Source organism: Polypterus senegalus, chromosome 10 (genome assembly GCF_016835505.1).
Source record: "Polypterus senegalus isolate Bchr_013 chromosome 10, ASM1683550v1, whole genome shotgun sequence".
Taxonomy (NCBI): Eukaryota; Metazoa; Chordata; class Cladistia; order Polypteriformes; family Polypteridae; genus Polypterus; species Polypterus senegalus.
In genome coordinates this window covers 12,801,075-12,823,864 of record NC_053163.1, presented here as the reverse complement: position 1 = coordinate 12,823,864, position 22,790 = coordinate 12,801,075, and the positions used below count along the sequence as shown (strand labels likewise).

General features: G+C 38.4%; 1 protein-coding gene across 1 annotated transcript; it reads left to right on the top strand.

Annotated features, from left to right (window-relative positions):
• The first annotated feature begins 4,442 nt into the window (after positions 1–4,442).
• Positions 4,443–21,585, top strand: LOC120536762. Its single transcript, XM_039765243.1, has 6 exons — positions 4,443–4,761; positions 11,411–11,466; positions 11,574–11,906; positions 15,433–15,474; positions 17,700–17,810; positions 17,943–21,585. Exons 1-6 carry the CDS (start codon positions 4,736–4,738, stop codon positions 18,158–18,160), a joined length of 786 nt encoding a protein of 261 aa, XP_039621177.1. The 5' UTR covers positions 4,443–4,735; the 3' UTR covers positions 18,161–21,585.
• The last annotated feature ends 1,205 nt before the right edge of the window (positions 21,586–22,790 follow it).

Here is a 22,790-nt window from a genome sequence, read left to right as displayed (position 1 = left end):
ACTGACTTAAACAAAATGTCAGCCATTAGCTGGGCCAGTTCCGGGTTTTTACCCATTTGGCTGTTACAAAAAAGAGAACTAAAATAAGATAAATTAGAAAGAAAATGTGACATATTCATCTCATTTTTTATTGAAATCAGAAATGTACAATACATACAAATACACTGCAAGAAAAATAAAATTGCACACTTCTGCATTATGTATTTGTTACTTTGTCGATAATACTTGATACTTTAAACTTTCACATAATTAATCCTTTATTACTAACAATTCTAGACCACTCAGCCTCGCCTAAATCATTGACAAGTATCTCCGTGTAAGTCTGTGTTTTTAACAACACCTTCGACCAGACACTTCATCCATCCATCCATTTTCTAACCCACTGAATCCGAACACAGGGTCACGGGGGTCTGTTGGAGCAAATCCCAGCCAACACAGGGCACAAGGCAGGAACCAATCCCGGGCAGGGTGCCAACCCACTGCAGGACACACACAAACACCAGGGCCAATCTAGAATCACCAATGCACCTAACCTGCATGTCTTTGGACTGTGGGAGGAAACCCATGCAGACATGGGAGAACATGCAAACTCCATGCAGGGAGGACCCAGGAAGCAAACCCGGGTCCTCTAACTGTGAGGCAGCAGCGCCACCGTGCTGCCCCCAGACACTTCAGTAACTGGTAATTATTGTTGATGGGTGAAATTCAGCAAAGCGTTTCTCACAGAGAATATGCTGTATTCACCATTGCTCTTAGGCACAGAAGATTTTCCTGGAAATTCTCCATGTGGGAGAGTTCAGACAGTTTCTTTTTTTTCCCACTGCCCCATCATGAAGCCATTGTGACATCACAGAGTTGTAGTAGCCATGCACAGAACTCTCCATGCTAACTGTGAGAGTATTGAGAAGCGCTTTACCAGCAACAGCGTCATCCAGCTTTTGCCAGGAGTCTGTTGTTATGCTACATGTGCGTCCTATGGATGTTTCATTAATTAAAGCCAACGCTACAACAGGCAAACAGGAACTATCAGACAAAGGATACACTGATTGCATTCATATTAAACAAAATTCACAATATATAAAACAGAAGCATTTCAGTATTAAAAAAAAAACATAGTTTTGAGAATGTTCACAAAATTAAAACATAAAAAACTAACTCAGCCACACGTGCAGCACAGTTTTGAAAATTAAAAGAGTCTGGTCTAGGAAAATTAGTAAGCAGGTGCAAGAACTTCATGAAAAATAAAATATATAAAAATGTATAAAAAAGAATAATGGAAGGGAATAATACATGGAATATACAGTATGTAATAACAGGGATGACAAAGTATTTGGTTCCTTATGCTAACATAGTTCATGATGTAGTATCATACATGTAGTTGAGCAGATGCAATTAAAAAGGCCACTAAAATATTATTATATTACCTATAAAAACTGTAATATAATTTAAATTGGTGGAATGTTGTGCACAGACTGTATAATGCACCATGGTACAGGAAAAGACATATCAGGACTGTAAAGAGAGCAACCCAAGTCTTACCAACATGACTCCAGGAACTGAACCTGTTTACTCTCAACCAGAAGGGACTCTGTGAGGACATAATCCAGGTCTTTCAAGTCCTCAAAGACATTGATAAAGTAAATCCAGTAGAATTCTTTAAACTAAGGACACCAGTGGAAATTAAGGGACTAAGGCCAGGAAGCATTTTTTTACTCTAAGACTTGTGAGAATCTGGAAAAAAAAAACTACAAATCTGTGGCACTGAAGCAGAAACCACGACAACCTTTAAATTACAAATCATAGAATTCAGACTTGATTAAATGTTCACATTACAAACTTTCATTTAAGAGGATTTGCATACATTTTGGTTAACAGCATGAAGAAAGGACATCTGCACTGGGGCACTGGGATCCACATTCAGACCACAAGGTAAACACCCCATGCTTGCCTCACCTACACCTCTTCCAGCAGCAAGCCAAGCTTTTCTTAGATGGTCTCCCCTCCATGTACTGGCTGGGCCCCAAACACACTTAGCTTCAGGCAGATGACCTCTTCTGAAGTGCATGTAGTATGACTGCTGGCTTGTACTCACAATATCTTTTTTTCATTTGTTACCCACAGCTCATGACCATGTGAGGACAGGTATGTAGATCGACTTAATCTTTAGACTCATCCTCAGCTTCACCACCTTGGAGCAGTACAGCACCCCGGGAACGACTGTCGCTGCTCCAGTCAGCTTGTCAATCTCATGCTCCTTCTTTCCATCACTCTTATGTTCCCAAGACACTTCTTCTCCTTCATCAAGGGCACTTGCTCCACTTTCACCTGGAAAGAGCAGTCCACTCTTTTCCTAAAAAGAACCATGACTTCAGACTTAGAGATAGTGATCCTCAACCCAGCCGCTTCACACAACAGGGAATCACCTGAGTACGCTCTGGAGGTCTCAGTCAGAAGAGGCACAGAGGACAGTGTCGTCTACATAAATTAACAATGTTACCTCACAAGTTTTGTTGTAATAGTTTGTATGGTCTTTTCAACATTATTTCTTCTTTCTGTCACGTTTCTCTCAAAGATTAAAATAACCATTGCCTTACTCCCTGGGGGGATACAATTGAGTTAATTGCCAAAGTGAGTCTACAAGGCACATTAAAAATATATAAACAGAATGAGTGCTAAATAGGAGAAAAAAAAAATCCAGTAAAGCATTTGTAAAGTACTTGCAATGCAATAATAAAAATGTTAAAGTGACAAAATTTTGATATTCATATTTCTTTCAAACTTACATCCTCTATGTCACTGAAATAAACTGTAAATCACTGCAGTTCATACTAGGAGGAAATAACACATGTAAAGATGCAATCGTTTTTCAATAAGAAAAAAAAAGAGATTTAAAGGAGCTGTTGTATCTTCTGTGTCACTACTGTACAAAGGCACAATAATTTGATTACAATTTTTTATTCAAAGCATCAAGATTGGAAAAAAAATTCAATACGCGTTGAGTATACACATAAAGAACACAATCATGTCTTTGAGACACTTCAGTTGTAGCTTTTGTCTTGCGAAACCAATGAGAATGCTGAAGCTTTTCAAATTACTATCTGCGCTATAGTGTAAATTAAAACAGGTGTTGTGGCACCTGTGAGGTCTTAAAAATATGAAATCGTACACCGCGTTTGAGATCAAGGCTAGTCCCGTATGGTATAACTACAGCATCCAGTAATTGCACTTTTTTTTTATATTAACCCAAATGCCACATAATAGCAAACATTTATGGCAGCTCCATATCCTTTCAAATTAAAATGAGTGAAGTAAATAATATCGTACTGTGAATGATCTTTATTATTTACAGTTCATTATTATACACCCATTTCATTTTCTGTGTGTGTAGTTTTCATTCCTTCTTTTCTTGCCATCTAGACCAACTCTCTCAAGTCGATTTAGGGTCATTTGAACCTTACAAACAGTATACGTTTATTTGCACTGAACTAGGTGCATGGCAGAAAACAACACTGGAGGGGTCAGTCCAATACTCATCCACAAACATATCCACAATCAGTTCAAGAGCTGTTTAGAATCATCAGTTTAACTAAACGGCATATCTGTTGGGATGTGAACGACAAACTTGAGTGCACAAATAAAAACACATACGTTTACATGCACCCATACACACACACACACACGTAACCATAAGCACACATAAGCAACTTTGCACGCGATTTGCAAATAATCGGATTTATGGCTATCACTTCATGTACTGTGTATGCCTGCTGAGAATTTTTTTTCTTAACAGAAGAAGGGGCCACCTGCGGACCAGAATAGCTCCTGGTTTCAGCGGCTCCGTTGCATAGCCTATCAGATTTCTTTTTTATATATCACATGGTTTGACTGCGGTAAGCCTAAGAACAACCAATCAGATGTGGGGTGGTAAGTAGAGCAGGCTTTTAGTATATGTCACGTAATACTTTATATGAGAAACTGTTTATTTCTGTTCCGTCATTTGAACATATTTAGACCTCCATGTTACGCCCTCTGCTTGTTTGTCTACAATGGGCTGTAGATCTTTTAGCATCGTTGCTCCTTAGTTGCTAGATTCAGTTTTGAGTGTGGAAAACAATCAAACACACACACATACACAAACAGCTACAAGCAATTTGCATTTTTGTAATAAACGTCAAAGGCACGAGGCGGCACGGCGGCAGTGTGTGTGTGTTCGCCCTGTGATGGACTGGCGCCCTGTCCTGGGTTTGTTCCTACTTTACGTCCTAGCTGGTCCAGCACCCCCTGCGATCCTGGTCTTCGATTAAGCGGGTTAAAAAATGACTTCAAATGTACCCTTTCCATGTCACCCGAAACAAGTACTGTGGAGATTAGTTCGACGTCAAACATACCTTAGGAAAAAATAAGATTCCGTGTGGTTTGTGAAGCGAGGACGGGTATTATATGTATTGATGTTCTTTCTCACTTCTATCGGGGTCTCTTTTTATCTTCTCTCTCGTTTACTCTTCTATCAAACTCTTACTAACAATAATGGATGGAGATACTAAACGTATTCATCGTATTATTTTATATGTTTGGAATGGAAACTACTCTGTAACTGAGAAAACGTTCACCTGTTAACTTCAGCTTCAGCGGCACGTCCCCTTTGTGCTTGAGTAAGCGCGGTTAGCACGCCTCCTCTTTCACAACGTACTTACTAACTCGTCCGAGAAGCCTCTTTAAAATATATACAAGAAGAATGGGCAGATTGTTTTCATTAGACATGTAAGTATTTATTTATTTTTCTTAACGCTCGCTACTTTTATCAGATCCTTTTAGTACAAGTACAGAGACCTAAGTTGCTTGTAGTGAACTGAATTCGTGAATGTGCTTAGAATAGAGAGAGAGACAGAGACAGAGAGACAGAGACAGAGACACACAGAGAGAGAGAGAGCTGTGTCTGAAATGATGGAGAAAAATAGACTAACTGGAGAAAATGGTATTTATCTTTGGACGATGCCTTTTAAGTGTGCACAGAGTCTCAGAGACTTTTTACAAATTTACAACCCATGGAGAACAAACGCCACACAGACAGTGGCTGTATTCTTAACGATAACGGTTCTGTAATGGACGTCTGCTGAGTTGTGTGGTTCCTCTTAGAACAATTGCTAGACAAAGAACAATTTCATTCTGTGAAGTTTTTTTTTTTTATTTTTGAAAGGTTCGTAATATGGGAAATACACAAATCTGCAATGTATAGGCTATACAATCGGAACTTAGTCTGTGTTATTGTAGGCAGAATGTAGGTCAGTCAGTTATTTGCTAATCGGCTTATCCTTTTTTGCATTTTATTGTTTTATTTGAAGAAAACCAAATTCCATATAATATAGTCAAATTAAACAAACTGTAATTCACCCCTCGCCCGAGAAAAAAGAGAGGAGAAACTACAATATTAGCAAATCTTTAAAAATAACAAAAAAGGGTGAATGCCATCTTTCACGATATGGTTATTCTAAGATTTGGTTGATTAGATCTTGCTACTTAGCCCTCAACAGGGGTGCATGGGTCTGCCGGAGCCTATCCCAGCTAGCATAGTGCGCAAGGCAGAAACAAACCCTGGACAAGGCGCCAGTACATTGCAGGGCGAACACACACTGGGACCAGGGAGGTGCGGTCAGGGGAGGCAGGTGAGGCTAAAAAATAAATGAATAATAATAATAAAATAAATATATCCACTGGTCTGTGCTATAAATTTGTTTTCAGTATGATTCCAATAATTTTGATCACTTTTATAGTCAAAATCCCTGAATTGGCGCATTTTCTGTTCAAATACATGGGAGAAACGCAAGGTGCGGCAGCGATGAGCCTCTCTTCACCTCACGTCGGACTGCTCCGTCCCACACACACTGGGTTGATGCGTGTAATTGGCACGTGCTCTGTCTATGTATGTCGCCAATATCATGTGTGCAGACACGTTTATTATACACCCTGACTTTCCACAGTCTGACTAATATCTTTAATGCATGTGTGTGACATATTGAGTCTTGCTGATTTGACATAAACCGCAGTAAAAAGGCACAAAGTAAGGCAGTCAGTACCGTGGCGCCCTGAAGCCCAACAGGTGCTTGTTGCTGCTGTATTACGTAGAGGCTCTTGGCGCCAATAAGTTAGCGATATCAGAAAGTCAAGGGAACTGCAGCGGTCTTTTTTTTTTTTTTTGTTCGGACTGACTGTCAAAATGGAAGATTAAGACTTTTAAAACTAAAGCAAAATGAGTACGTTTACAAGAAAGTGAGAGAGATTTTTATGGAGAAGGATAGGTGCATGGACTTGATTTACAAATAAAGGTAACACCATAAACGTTTTTCAGTTTTATAAAAAAAATTGGATCAGACTAAGAAAAAAAAAAAATCCAATATTTAAAAACTAAATTTTGACCTTAAATAAAATATTCTTTTGTTTTTCTTGTTATCGTTTTGTTGAACAAAATGTATTAAAATCGAAAGCATCAGAATTAAAAGCTTTAAAAAAACAACTAAATATTTAAATTAAGGTCAAAATTGAAATCCTTTTTTTTTTTGTACACCACTCAATATTTTCATTTGTATTCAATGAGTATGAATTGTGGAATTGCAATGGCAATTTGAGAACACATGGAGGGTGCAGAGCAAATTCGCTGTTGTCGCTATAAATGTAACTTCTTTCTTAGTCATATATGTACTTTACCTATGTGTGTGTGTGTAAAGAATGCTGATGAGATATGAAACAGAACCAGTAGTCAATGTGCATGCTGCCAACTGAATAGTGAATAAGCTACTCTTTTGGGTTCATATATCTATAAATCTGACTCTGAAGCAGTCAGTGACTCACCAGCCATGAACCTCACCGCACTTCATTGACTTGGGCCAATTTAGGATCGCCAGGTCACCAAACCTGTATGTCTTTGGACTGTGGGAGAAAGCAGGAGCCCATCAAGATTTTTCAGAAAACCCTTTGCTGGGTAAACGGTGACCTCTAACGGTTGAGCTCTGGAACGACTTCTTTTTTTTCTTTACTTACTTTCAGGTTGCAGTTCAAGTTTTTTCCTTCCCTTCCGTTTCCTATGTTTTGCTTATTTCACGTTGCGAGACCGTTTTGTTTTCTCCGATATCACCTGTACCATCAATGCTGTGCGTTACTGCGAAGAGGAAGTATTTTATAATTATTATGGTAGAAAGAGGTTCAGTGTGTTCGTTGAGTTGTTTATACAGTATTTTATGCTTGTTTGTAACGCAGTGACTTAACGGGTGTACTTTGCTTACAGAAGACAGCAAAAGGATTAAAGTAATTTCCGAGCTTAACCCTTTGGAATGATCTAATATCTCTGCCCCCTTTGAAAGGGAGAGTTTAGAGTGCTAAACGTTACGTAGCTGAGGAGATGATAACGGCAGCTCCCGCGGCCAGACATCTAATCGTGTCTCCTTAAGGGTCTCATACCGTATCGAGGCCAGAGCTCACGTGTAGGATTCCACAAATCTGTCATCGCCTATTCGTTTATTTATACAACTGCTTACGGATCTAAATGAATAAAGGCTCTTTCTGGAGCCTTCGTGTAGGTGGTTCTTTTGGGAACCAAATGCTTCCCCTCTGGCAGCTTTACGTAGAACTAATTTAAGACTCAGGAATTGTCAGGCAAGAATACTTTCTACCACATATTGATTAATACTTCATTTACACGTGATACAGTAACCACTTCTATTACTCTTCCACGTCTGAACTCGGACAATACGTTTTTCTTTTTCCAGCTGCCAACTAAACATACAAATAACAAAGCAGCCAATTCTCACGTAAGTACGTAATTTGGAGAGAAAAAAAACGTAAAGAAAGAAATCAAGACAAGTGTGGAATCGAGAAAGCTCTGATCTACAAAACGTGTTAATTATATTATAAATAGAGGAGATTATAATATTAAATGTGTGATGTGGCAGAATAAGAACTTTTAAAAGACACACAATTATAGTGAAATTTCAATTAAACCGAGAGAGAGCGAGAGAGATGTTGGGAGCATGCGCTGATAGCACGTTACCGCACACACCAGATGCTGACCCACCTAGACTGGGACCCGAGTGCAGTGAGTGCCACCTCAGCGCCACACTGGAACATCAAAATTTGTGTATATATATATATATATAAAAAAAAAGCTTCGGAAGAAATACATACAAATACACTTCTGCAGCCGTTCAATGACTGTTTACCTTTGTGCTATTCGGTACTCATGTTGCACATTCTCTATCCAACCAATCAGAAAGTGATTAGAGACTGAGTTTTTCAAAAGTCGGAAGTGTTTTTCCAGTTCACATTGCAATGCAGTGCTGGCATGTTCAGAAGTTACGTGGCTCTGAAGAATATTTTCAAAAGCCTCCATTTATTAAAAACGCTCAGATTGTTTGGAGACTAATGTCTGCTGTTTTTAAACCAAAACATAATAGCGTGGATGTAGGCCTAGTTTGGGTGATGTTTCTGGCTTGTCTGTTTGGTTTTGTTTTGACTCCCTGGATTCTGTGACCCTTAAGCTGATGTCATATTATACAACGTCTAGTTGTGGGGAATGTCAGATTTGACAACCACAGTTTCTGATAATGTTGCTGGACCATGCCAATGTAAATCACTGGAAATCACTGGCTATGTCACGTTTAGCGATTGCATGTCGACCATCCAGAATAGTCGTGTTCTTCCATTTTTCTAACAGCCAGATGTATGCTGTCTGACCAGTGCTGTACCAGTGCCATATGAAGGGTTAACAGCTGCGGTGAATTCAATAGAAATCTCAGCCCTTGTTTTTTCCATTCTGTCATGGTACATAAACTACAAGACATCAGACAGACAAGCTTCTCTTCTATTTTTGAAGTGTAAAATTCCTACATCCCTTATTCCTTGTCACCGCATTAAATGCATTGTACTTCCTGGTGAGCATTCATTAGTTGTTAACTCTCATGCATACAGAGGCCACCCCTATGACTTCAGACAAAATCAAACCCATCTCGTCACAGACTTGTTTCAGTGAGTCACTGGATATGGCACATTACACAATTGGCTTCAAGGGGGCACTGCTGACCGCCTCCGACTCTCTAAGATAATATAAGTGAAGGCAACAACTGAAAATCGCTGGAAGAGTCATTTATTGTGACATGGCCGTTACTCTGTCTCTCTGTTACATTGTCTTCCCTAGTCTCCTGATCCTGTTCTGACATTACTTTCTGCCATTTTCTAGCTGTTGCAGAGCAATAACATCACATATTATTACGTTAGGCATTTTTCTTAGGCAACCTCATAGCAATTTTTTTCAAAGAAAAGACTGCATCAAAGCAAATCATAGTAGGCATATTGCCTCACTCCATCTGTTCAGGCACATAACCCACTGGGTACAAACCTACAGTAGATCTCATGATGAATTAAACACAGCAAAAAGTGAATATGCATTCGTGTTCTTTCCTTCCTTCTCTGGTTTGTCCAATTTAGGATCACATGGGTCAGAAAGATTTAGTTTGATTGGTTATTATAAGTTGGCAGATGGTGTGCGAGTGAGTGAGCGAATGAGTGAATGATATGGTAGATTGGCAAAATGTCCAAGGTAGGGTGGACCACCGGGGTGCATACAGCCGCCCAGACCTGACACAGACAGGCAGAGACGCAAGTGTTGCACAGCACATGTTTTTATTTATGTGGGGAAGTATTTTGCTTCGTTCCCCACAGCAGCACAATACACCCAAGCTAAACACAGTCTTTTCACATCCAGTCCTCCTCAGCAGCTTTGTACTTCTTCCTCCCGACTCTGGCCTCTGAGTAGTGGCTGCTGGCCCCTTTTATAGGACACCCGGAAGGACTCCAAGTGTCCAATGACCTTCTTCGGGCAGCACTTCTGGGTGTGGTGGAAGTTCTGCCAAACAGGGCTCAGTTAAAGTCCAGGCACCCCCTGGCAGTGGCCACAACAACAACAACAACATTTATTTATATAGCACATTTTCATACAAAAAGTAGCTCAAAGTGCTTTACATAATGAAGAATAGAAAAATAAAAGACACAGTCAGAAAATAAAATAAGTCAGCATTAATTAACATAGAATAAAAGTAAGGTCCAATGGCCAGGGTGGACAGAAAAAACAAAAAAAAAAAACTCTAGACGGCTGGAGAAAAAAATAAAATCTATAGGGATTCCAGACCATGAGACTGCCCAGTCCCCTCTGGGCATTCTACCTAACATTAATGAAACAGTCCTCTTTGGATTTAGGGTTCTCACGGAAGGACTTGATGATGATGGTCACGTAGACTTCTGACTTTTAGTCCATCAAGGTTGGAGCATCATGATGCTTTGAGTAGGTGGTGGTGGCAGCGCAGGTCGTCACCACAAAGAAACAAAAGAGAGAGGAGAGGAGTCAGTACGGATTTTAGAGCCACCATGAATAGTTATTATGATGAATTGAACATACAGAGTATCAGGACCAAGTTAAAGTGAAGTTATGAAAAGGTCATGTTAAAGTAATGTGTTTTCAGCAGTGTTTTAAAGTGCTTGACTGTATTAGCCTGGTGAATTCCTATTGGCAGGCTATTCCAGATTTGAGGTGCATAACAGCAGAAGGCCGCCTCACCACTTCTTTTAAGTTTTGTTCTTGGAATTCTAAGTAGACTCTCATTTGAGGATCTAAGGTTACGATTTGGAATATAAGGTGTCAGACATTCCGATATATAAGATGGAGCGAGATTATTTAAGGCTTTAGGCCCCAGCAGGGTTGAGCTTCCATGCTCCAAACCCGTGACCCCACTGCAAACCAAGGGGGCTGCCCTCTATCAGTCCAGGAGAGATAATGTCCTGAAAAAGTTCTCTCCTGGTCCTTCCATTGTCGAGGTGTCCCGGTCTGGTAAGGGCCCCGGTCGTCTGCTACACTGGGTTTCTGGTTTGCCCCTAATCCTTCCAGAATAGTCTGCTTCCCCTGTAACCATGATTTGGATTTGGTGGTATTAGGAATTGAATGATGGACTGTGCATCAAAACCAATCCCAACTCTGACTAAAATTCTGTTAACTATAAAGACTTGATGAGAGACAAAGAAAATGTTCCTCTAAAATTTTAATCAAGGATTTAAGCAAAAATAAATATAAAATCAATGAAATAAAATACATTTCTAGAGTTAATATGAAAAAGGTGGGTTAAATAGGAAAAAAGAGCCAATATTTTAAAATAAGCTGAGAACTTCATGGATGTTGGTGGTTATGAAGATTTTCAGAGTCCAAACCAGTAACTGTCAGGCTTGAATTCTGTCACAGAGAGAGAAATAAACAGGCGCCATTTTTTAAAAATGTCAGTGAGCTCATCCTATCAAATTCCAAAGATCAATTTAATAGGAGAAAGGGACCGCTGGCACATCATAAGACTCTAAGTGTGTGTGTTTTATTTTGCAGGATTCAGCCATTATGGATAGCTATGGCCTTGGCTTTGGCATATACTGATCAGCTATGTAAGTATTTTTTGAATTCTTTGACGATATTTCCAGGAGTCCTCATTGTGTTTAAATAGCGTGGCTCATTTCTCTGGCATCTCTTGTTGTTCACTTTCCCCTACCAGTGGCATTTGAGTTGACGTGTTTGCCAGAAGTTGTGAATAACACCGTGGACAACATGACTGCCCTTCAATGCTCCATGACAAATATGCAGAAAAATGCACCAATAACCATTGTATGGACAAAAAACAGCTCTGTTCTTCTACATTATGCCTCATCTAGACGAACACGCAGGCATGCAATAAATCCAAGGTACCATTTACCGGAGGATGAATTAAAGCATGGAAAATTTTCACTTCAAATCACGAAAACTGAACTGTCGGATGAAGGAGTATATGAATGCACAGTTATCATTGGTGAAGTCTACCGAGAGGCACAGGTCACTCTGAATGTGAAAGGTAAATTGTCGTCTTTGTGTTTGCTTTTATTGTATTAAGCCTCTTTGATGGGTACTTGGATGAAAGACAAAGGAAAAACGTAGGTTGCTGCTAGAAGAGGTGTTGGTGAGGCTCTAGAAAAGAATACTCTTAAAGTTGATGATTTTCATATATCTAAAGCATGCATTATACAGTATATTTTGATGCACATTAGCATAGTAAGGGTTAAACCATAAAGAGCCCGCGCTTGTCTATTTTATTATTTCTCTCTTTGCAGCTGCTAAGCTTAAAAACTTCAATCAAGGACATTGTGTACTTTTAGAGGGCTAAACGGTCCATTGTTTTAAGAAATGCAGCCATTGAGGCTTTGGCCACGAGTGAAAACCAGATAAGCCGTTCGCTTCCCTCTGCCTCCCTGTCTGCTTACCTGGACAGGTGATGACAAGTCAAGGACAATGCAGCTTATAAAAAAACAATGTTATTGTTTTGGGGGTGCAACTTCCCCAACCTCTAGCCCAATATCTAATGTGTGGGTCTGCCTGATTGTGACTTACTGGTGGGAATCGATTGATAAAAAAGTTTTGGACACCTGCACAGGATATGAAGTAATGATAGCAGTTTTGGTCAGGTGATGGACATTAGGTAATGATGGGAAGAGCCAGAAGGAGGAGAGTATTTTGCATAAGTGGTGAGAATTTTATTAAATGTAAACTTGCTGAATTTTCTAATTGCTCATTTCACTTGATTTGGGTCCGTGTGTGCATCACACAATAAAACTTGATTCTACCTTCCTGAACTCCATGTGCCTTCTTTGAGCAGCGTGTTTCTGCCACAACAAGGCCAGCAGAAGGCGCTTACCCTGTGGTCTGAAAGTGGTTATCGATGCCCCAGTGCAGTGCTGGGGACACTGTGCTCTAAACATGGCACCATCCTTTGGATGAGATGTAAAATCGAGGTCATGACTCTCTGTGGTTATAAAAGATACCTGGGCATCCTTTATAAGGAGTAGGGGGTAACCCAATGTTTGGCTAAATTGCCTTTCACGGCCTGGTCATTCTGTCCCTTTAATCATCCCCCGTCTCTAATTGGCTATCTCCCTCACTACTTCACCACCTAACTGCTAATGTGTGGTGAACATACTGGTGCAGAAATGGCTGCCTTTGCATCATTCAGGTGGATGCTACACATTGGTGAAGGTTGAAGTGGATGCCCACTCACTATGTTAAACGCTTTGAGCATTGAGAAAACAGCTATATAAACGTAAAGATTATTATCATTATTATTTGAAAACTTTAAAAAATATCCAGCCCTCATCAACTCTTAATGACCAGCCTTCCAAAAAGAACTGAGATCTACAAGAAAAATTAATGAATCTGTGTGGCGTAATAGAAAAAAAAAATAAAGACACTGACTGTAGTGCTTTTATTTAATACAGTAATCCCTCCTCGAACGGGGTTATTCCAGAACCCCGGATAGACGAAAATCGCAAGTAGAAACCATATGTTTGTGTAGTTATTTTTATATATTTTAAGCCCTTATAAACTCTCCCACACTGTTAACATTATTAGAGCCCTCTAGACATGAAATAACACCCTTTAGTCAAAAGTTTAAACTGTCCTCCATGACAAGACAGAGATGACAGTTCTTTCTCACAATTAAAAGAATGCAAATAGATCTTCTTCTCTTCAGGAGCAGAGAATTTCAGAGGGAGAGACAGAGAGAGCGCAAAGAAAAGCAAACAATCAAAAATCAATACGTGTGCTTTTAAGTTTGCCGGCATTTTTTAGAGGAGCGTTAGTATCTTCTAAGCAAACAGCCTCTGTGCAAACAGCCCCTCTGCTCACATCTCCTCCGTCAGGCGCAGAGAACGTCAGAGAGAGAGAGCGAGATTAAAGCAACAATCAAAAAATCAATACGTGTGCTTTTGTGCTTTTAAATATGCCGAGCACCGCAATAAAGCAGCATTTTTTAGAGGAGCGTCAGTATCTTTTAAGCAAACAGCCCCTCCGTCAGGCGCAGAGAATGTCAGAGAGGGTGAGAGAGAGGCAGAGACAAGCAAACAATCAAGCTCCGCGCGGGATGCATATCTTATAGCATTGAGGAGTTTTAGTTAATATGTAATACATGCTCTGACTGGGTAGCTTCTAAGCCATCCGCCAATAGCGTCCCTTGTATGAAATCAACAGGGCAAACAAACTGAGGAAGCGTGTAGCATAAATTAAAAGACCCACTGTCTGCAGAAATCCGCGAACCAGCGAAAAATCTGTGATATATATTTAGATGTGCTTACATTTAAAATCCGCGATAGAGTGAAACCGCGAAAGTCGAAGGGATTACTGTAGTCATTCTTATTAAACATGTAACAGTGAATTATATGGTGCCATCATTCAGTCCTGTGGCATAGAGAGAGCTGAGGAAAATCAGTGTGTGCGCCTGATCCCATAAACGTCCCACCACAGCCTTTCTTGCTCAAGATAAACCATGATGAATTAGCTTTTGTAGACAAGAAATTCACAGCATTGCGTGTATTCAGATTTTTAGTTTCTGTCATGAGACATCTCTCTACTTCCTCTTTTGCATTCCGTATTTATTTGAATAAATTGTTAAAGCATTTTCTTGCTGTTTTTAATTTTTATGCTTGAAAAGAACACCACAACTGCACACCAATCAAACACATAATAATAACATAAGAGGTACAGCAGTTTCCTTCAAAATCATTTCAGAGAAGAAAAAATAAATATACAAATACAAAGTAAAAAAAAAAGAAAATTGAACGTCCACCCAAGAAAAAGAGACGTGACCAGAAAAACCCCATCTATAACAGAACGATTAATAGCGTCTCACGTGCCCAACATACTTTTTCTAAAATTAAATTCAGGAATTTTTGTCATGTTTTCAAAAAAGTTTTGGACATATCCTGTCTTACTCACTGAGTTATAGAATGTGAGTTGAAATTTTTACAATCAAGCAAGACAAGTCTGCCGGCTAGTAGTGTGGTACTTAATGCAATCCAGAAGTACATATACGAGTAACGTTCAAAAAGTTGCCACACTTTTTTTTAACTCTATCTATTGAGGATTTCAAAAACAAATGACATCACTTTTCTACATAGTCATCTTCCTTTGTGATGCAAATTTCCCAGCATTGTACCAACTTTTTAATGTGCAATTACTACTCCTCCCACTGTCTCCGTTTCCAACGAAAATATAAAAGTCTGTAAACTTTTTGAATGTCCCTTGTATTAATAGATTTGGAGTGACTGTGACACCAAGGCTGTCTGAGAAGTGTACAATATTTTTTTTTTCCTTCAAAATGATGTTAACTCAGTGCATTCCTAAAACATTTGGCCTAATTATGCCACAGCTAGATAACAACACTCAAAAGGCATATCTTGCCCCAGGTACTTTTCAGAAAATTTAAAACAAGCTTTATGTGATTAATGAAAGTGTTTTAACTGTATTAGAATGTTTTACACGTATACAACTAAAGTGTATTCTATGGATGGCCAGTACCTATTTTCACCAGTTTATTTCATAATCTTTTGCAGTTCCAACAACTGAAGAAATCCCTGAACAGCCTGAAAAACCAGGTGGGTACAGCCTAGCAGTGTATTTTAGGTAAACCTGCAAACCATGTAGCAAATTAAGTAGATGAATTCCTCTAGGCTTCTCTAACAAGCTTTTACTAGGCAGAGAGGGAAAAGGAGAAAATGAATATGAAAAACACTGGAAAGAAAAATAGATAGATGAGAGCAGTATTTAAAAAAAATCATGGTAAAGAGTTATAAATGGCACTATATATAACATGGTGTTTAATTAGAGCAGCTCTGTATAAAATGAGTAATAAGAAATTAACATTAAGTATACACTATATAAAAGCCCTTTACAAGAACAAATGATTCTTCATCTTCTTCTTCCTCCTCTTTATCTTTTCCCATTTCTATGGACTTGATAGGTAGAAAATGATACAGTTTCCTTAAAAGTACTCTATAATTGAATCATAGGAAAGACAATATACTGCATAAATGATATAAAACAGAGGAGAACACAGATGAATTATATAGATAGATAGATAGATAGATAGATAGATAGATAGATAGATAGATAGATAGATAGATAGATAGATAGATAGATAGATAGATAGATAGATAGATAGATAGATAGATAGATAGATAGATAGATAGATAGATAACTTTATTAATCCCAAGGGGAAATTCACATGTGATGTCATCTGTAGGCGGGTTCTGAATTGTGGGAAAAGTGATGTAGGATTAGAGAAGTGATGAAGGTTGAGAGCAGAATCCTGAGGAGCAATAGATAGATAGATAGATATTAATTTTAGTATAGTAGGCAGGATACTATAGATAGATAGATAGATAGATAGATAGATAGATATTCATTTTAGTATAGTAGGCAGGATACTATAGATAGATAGATAGATAGATAGATAGATAGATAGATAGATAGATAGATAGATAGATAGATAGATAGATAGATAGATAGATAGATAGATAGATAGATACTTTATTAATCCCAAGGGGAAATTCACATAATCCAGCAGCAGTATACTGATACAAAGAAACAATATTAAATTAAATAGTAATAAAATGAAAAAAATTAAAATAAAATTAATGTTCGCATTTACTCCCCCGGGTGGAATTGAAGAGTCGCATAGTGTGGGGGAGAAACGGTCTCCTCAGTCTGTCTATATAGTAATTAAAGAAGCAAACATAGGAAAAGGTTTGGGGGCACGTCTGTGACTCTATATAATAAAAATGAATGAAAGCAAAATGATCCTTTTTAGAAAGGTGCAAATGGCATCTTTTCAGATTGGAGTCTGTCACTACCCAATCCACGCTGCCCGCCCAATCCACGAGCGCATACGTATTGAAAGCATATTTTATTAAAGTTTAGTGTTGTCCAATCTGTTCTACACATACATGAATAATTTACGTTGTGTGTGTTATCATCATAGCCACACCAATTTGGCACACCCCGTGTGCACTTAGTGGGGAAAATAAATAAATTAATTAATTAAAACTGAATTCCACTTAATGGCACTACTTGTAGAAGGAGATAAATGGCAATGCGAAAATGATTCTCAAGCGCAATTCAAACCTCTCAAGTGACGCATGTTGTAAAACACTCATGCGCAGTACAAATCAGACATGTCATAAAAAGTAATTTTTAGGGAGCAGAGAGTGCATGCGTAATTCGGATGTAGAGTCATGTCACAAAATAAGCAGTAGACTCTACAGTTGCTGAACTCCAGAGCTCCAGTTCATTTAGGAGATTGTCTCTTTATGTTATAAGTCAGTGATAACACCTGGTTACATTATGGTTAAGATTAGGGTTGGAGGAACATTATCTGACTCAAGTTGAGTAAACCAAGTGACAAAAATCTTAAATCCAATTGGATATCCAGTTTAGCTACTGAATCACAGAGCTGTAGGGGTCTACAGCTAGACCCATATCAAAATAATAAGCACAGATAGGGCAGTGTTGTAACAGTAAAAGTCAGATCGGACAGTGACAGAGTCTAATACAGAAATAATAAAATGGCCTAGGGATTCTAGGCAGGATGGGGCGGGTCTATGAAGCTGGACAACTGAAGTGGCATCAGCATTGCAATGGCTCTCAGTCTTTCAATCTGCAGTGGGAGGAAGAGAGAAGACATTAGAATACAACGCCAACCCCTGGTTTGATTAGTAATAACCATCACCAGAGCCCTTAAGCTGCCTCCTATACTTGTGTGTGTGTGTGTGTGTTGGGGAGAGAGAGTGGGAAATAAAATTATACTTCTTTCCCTCTTTAGGTCACCGTGAAAATGGTACCACCGCCATTAAACCAGTTATTACCATCTTAATTGTACTTCTCTGTGTGTCTGTAATTGTTGGGTTCATTATGACTATAAAGAAAATGAAAGGTAAGAACAAACAAAATTTTTTCCTACTGTTAGTTTCCATTTTTATTTTCTTTAGAATTAATCTTTTTTAATGATGACAATAAGTTCGTGAGTACAGTAATAATTTTTATTTTTGTTGTTTGTTGTCTTTAGGTTTTGGTCATTATGGAAAAGAAGGAAATTCAAGAATTTTTACATGTTCACAGATTCAAGAGCTCTTAAATGCACCTCCGACCCGAGACAGATATGGCAGCTCTCCGCAGGCATCTAGGGTTGTAAAAAGCACTTCTGATCCTTCTTTAAAGTGTAAGAGTTGGAGCCAGTCCCAAGTCTGGATAAAGTATGAGGGAGAGCACAAACTTATGCTATAGGAGATAGAGAGTGGTCGGCAGGTGCATTGTGTATTATTTTTTTAGTAACTCATTAAGAAATTTAGGAACATTTGCAGAGAATTTGTCACCTATACTTACTTGTATAAGAAGACAAGCCTAGAAAAATACAATAGGCAATTCTGGAGTGTAACTTGTGAGTGATTATTTTTTGTGTGATTGGCAATATCCCGGTTAGCAATAAATACTCTACAGTGGGAATTTTACACCAAAATTATTTACGCGTCTTGTAGTGTAAATAGAGTTGGGGATGGAAGAATGGACTGATGAATTCCACACTTTCTAATTTTTGGTGTAAAATTTACACTTACCCATTTTCAAGCGGCTCAGCATTCTTAGTGAAGATGTGAAGCTCACATAAAAAGCCGGCATCAGTTTAAATAATTCTGTTCATGTTAGCTGTTTTAGTCTTCCTCGCCGTTCAGTCCCTGTGTACTGCTTTTGTTGGGATTACTTTTTTTTATTTTTTACAACAAAACTGGACTCTATATTGTACCTTTGCCCTCATGAGAGTGTTGTACAGTAAGCATAACCTCAGTTGGCTGGACCTCCATACAACATAGGCACTATATAATTGAGCATACTATTTACCTTTTAAATTGTTTCTGTAAATTGATGAATATCAAAAAAAAAAACATTGCTGATGTTCTTCTTTTACTTGCAAAGGATAGAATTTAATTTGATATACAGGTGGACAACCATTCAAGACAATGCCACCTACAGCTGTGACAAAGGCTCCATGAAGGAAAAAGTCATTTTTAGTACTGTAAATATTGACATATTTATTCATATCACAACATTAGTCACTGTGATGCAAGAAGAAGACTAAACTTTAGTGACAGTTCAGTAAATTTCCAAATATGGTCTCACAGATGTTTGGTGTTGCAGTGTTTTGGCGACCTCTAATGGCCATTTTCTAAACTTTAGCACGGTTGTTCTGTGAGTTGAATGACTACGTTCACTTTTGTAGGTGACTGGGTGACATTAAGAGAGACCTCCAGGCAGTGGCGTAGGAAGGTGGGTGCGGTGGGTGCGGTGGGTGCGGCCCGCACCCGGTACTAGTTCTGAGGGGGTGACAAAAAATTGCCGGTTTTGTATTAATGCGCCTTTTTGTTACATAAAATAACATGTCAAATAATTTACATGGGCTTTAACAATCCCTAATTGCAGCAAATTGCAGGTGAACGACGTGATGCTGTAATGATTGTGTGGTGCGTGGGGGGAGGGGGTGTTCTGTCTCATTTCCTTTGAACTGTGTTGGTGTTCAAGTAAACAAACAACCGGTCCTGTGACTCATTGTCTCATCCCTGCCACAAATATATCATCGCCACAAGTCGATCTGTGCAACAAGATGATATTTTTAACCCAAACATCATAATAATATAGTCGGCGCGAAATATTTTAGACAGTGGGGTGGGTAGGTATTGTCCGCTCTAGAACCAACCATAAAGTAAACAATTTTACTTTAGGATCGTTCTACGAGCGAACGGGCAATATCTCCCTCCCCATCCCATTATCTTAAGGCCCTCTATATATATATATATATATATGAGCCGGGACACACGACGAAATCATGCGTTAGAATTCTGGTTAATTGGCGATTTGGCCTAATTTTTGGTGGCAAATCAGAAGCCAAGAAGGGGCAGTAATGGGAAATTATCATTGGCGTTCTCTTGATTTGGCTCGTTATTGCCTTTATTTTACGTCGCCAAGACAGTATTTTTAAACATATTTTTCCGGTGCTTCTTTGGTTTTTCCTTGAAATTCATGTCGGAAATCTATGGTAATTTAAACGTGTGCATAATTTATTTTTCCAATTTCGATGGATTTTTCGAGATGTGCTGTTCATAAGACTTCAATAGTGATACTGTTTTTGGCGATTTATTGCTATCTGGCTGCAAATACGTCGCCGGGTTCTAAAGTTATGCGCTAGGTACTATCACTATGAAAAAAGATTTCTTACATTGTACATTAAACTGGCTTATTAATGAAAAGGCATTTTACTTTTTTTATTCATAAAAAATTGTTTACAAAATAATTAATATTATGCCCTCTTTACTTAACCAATTGAATAAAAAAATTGCTTTCTCAATAAATTTAATTTTATATTTTGGTGGACATGGGGGTGACAAGTTTAAACTCCGCACCGGGTGCCACTGGATCTTGCTACGCCATGGCCCAGGTAATTTAATTAAATTAGTTTTGTTATCTCCTAATAGGTTATTATTGTTTGTTGACATTTTAGATATTTCTTTATTCATTCAACACTTAGCATGCTTAGTTAAAATTGAATATTGTAAAGTTTTGGAGTCTTCACTTAATTACAGCAACGTAAAGCTGTTGGTTTAAGCCTCTAAATTGAAATCAAAGTAGCAGAAAACAGACAAAGATGATGGTGACTGTCAATAACTTAATCGTACTTCACACAATATTCATGTCCTACACCTAAAAATAAAGGACAAACATTTCTCTTTCAGAATATTTGCACCTGGAAAATTATGTATGTTGTACATGTTACACTAGAATAAGTCTCAGAATTCAGGAACGTGTTTACCAAATGTATTTTGAATGTTATGCCTATTTCCATAGGTGTTGGAATAAGCTATGAAAGTGTCAGTGAATGAATCATGGATACCCAGAATAAAATATTATGAAATATGTCTAGTTTTACCATTTTGAAGGAGTACAAAAAACAGGATTCTTTTTCTCTGATTAAACTGTTTTTCAAGTAAGTATCCATAGCATACATACCCATAATTGAAGACCATGACCAGTTTACCATTTTGATGGGCAGATATTACTCTGTCGGGACATACAGCTAAAGACATTATACTGTGTATCTAAATTGCAAGATCAATAATTGCAACGTCTTTGCAAAATAAATAGACAAAATACATCTACATGGAATAATCTTGAAATATAGAAAGTAACATAAAAGTGGAATGTGTTGTCAATTGAAAGTTAAAACATCTACATTCAGTAGATAACAGTCTGTCCGTCAAATTGCACATAGTTGAATCAGGGGCTCAACAAAGTCATGGTCGCTGTTACACAGCATTTCGGCCATGTCTGAGGAAAGAAAGAAAAACATTGCAATGTTGTATTGGGATATCCAATATGGACTTTTAATGGCAAAACACTGTACTTTATGAAGAAGTTCGTGATTTTATACAGTTCTTTATTTTTTGCATTATTGTTTGGACCTGCTGGCGGGTCCAAAATAATGGGGCTGAGTTTAAAGGGTCAGATGCTGTAAATGCCACAGATACTTTGTATACAATACTTTATCATGCACTCGGGTTCATTGAACCCTGATACGTTGTCTATTTATGTAAAGGTAGTTATAAATTGTATTACTTGTATTACTTTGAATTCTGTCTTAATTAAATATCTGTTTATATAATTAATTCTTCAGTTTCACACCTTTTTCTTGAGTTATGGCTCAGAACAAAATAGATGCCTACTTTCCAAAGATTATTTTAAAGTGCATTTAGGAGTAGTAAACATATGTTTTTTGGTTATATTATCAAATGTCTACAATACTTGCAAATTTGCCAGCATGTTCCTGCTGTTCCTTCCTGTACGTAAGTCCACACCTACATGTGTCTCCTCACCAAAGTAACACATTAAATCTTTTCTATAGTCAGATACTTTGATTTTAAACACATGCTTGGCAAATCGCCAAATGTTGTAAATAATCACAAAATACAGTATATAATAAAGTGTCTCTTATCTTATGATGGTGGCAGCTTCAATTACACCTTTAGTCTCTAAGCAAAATTTAGGAAACCAGATTCTGCAGAGACCTGGGTTCACTTCCTGGGTCCTCCCTGCGTGGAGTTTGCATGTTCTCCCCGTGTCTGCGTGGGTTTCCTCCCACAGTCCAAAGACATGCAGGTTAGGTGCATTGGTGATTCTAAATTGTCCCTAGTGTGTGGTGTGTGTGCCTTGCGGTGGGCTGGCGCCCTGCCTGGGGTTTGTGTCCTGCCTTGTGCCTTGTGTTGGCTGGGATTGGGTCCAGCAGACCCCCGTGACCCTGTGTTAGGATATAGCGGGTTGGATAATGGACAGATATTCTGCAGAATAACTCCTAAGCATTGTCACTCTATTCAAAGACAATCAAGGTATCAAGGGCGGACTAGATCCTAATTAACATAAATCGTACTGTATTCATAATTATACTAACAATTAAACAAAAATGCACAAAAAATTTGTAAAAGTTTATATTCATGTTAAGGTAGCAGAGAGGAGACAATGGATACCAATAGCAATACTATCACACACCTCTTGCTCGTATAAAGATTCATGCCTTTGTGTCCATCTGGTTGCTGTGTCTCTTTCATTCCAAAAGATGGCACATCACAAATATCTTTAGTAATAAAATGTATTGTGCCTAAACCTAAGCCAGGGATTAGCATGCATCCATCTAAATATGTTCAAGTTCAAACTCTGAAAAAATAATAATTATACTTCTAAAAAATATAAAGACAGGCCATCCCTACCCAAAACTTTGAACTTAACCCCACCAATCGGGCAGCAACAGGAACCCGGATGCCTAAACCTAAGTCAGTAATTAGTACTCATCCGTCTAGATAGGTCAAGTTCAAACTCT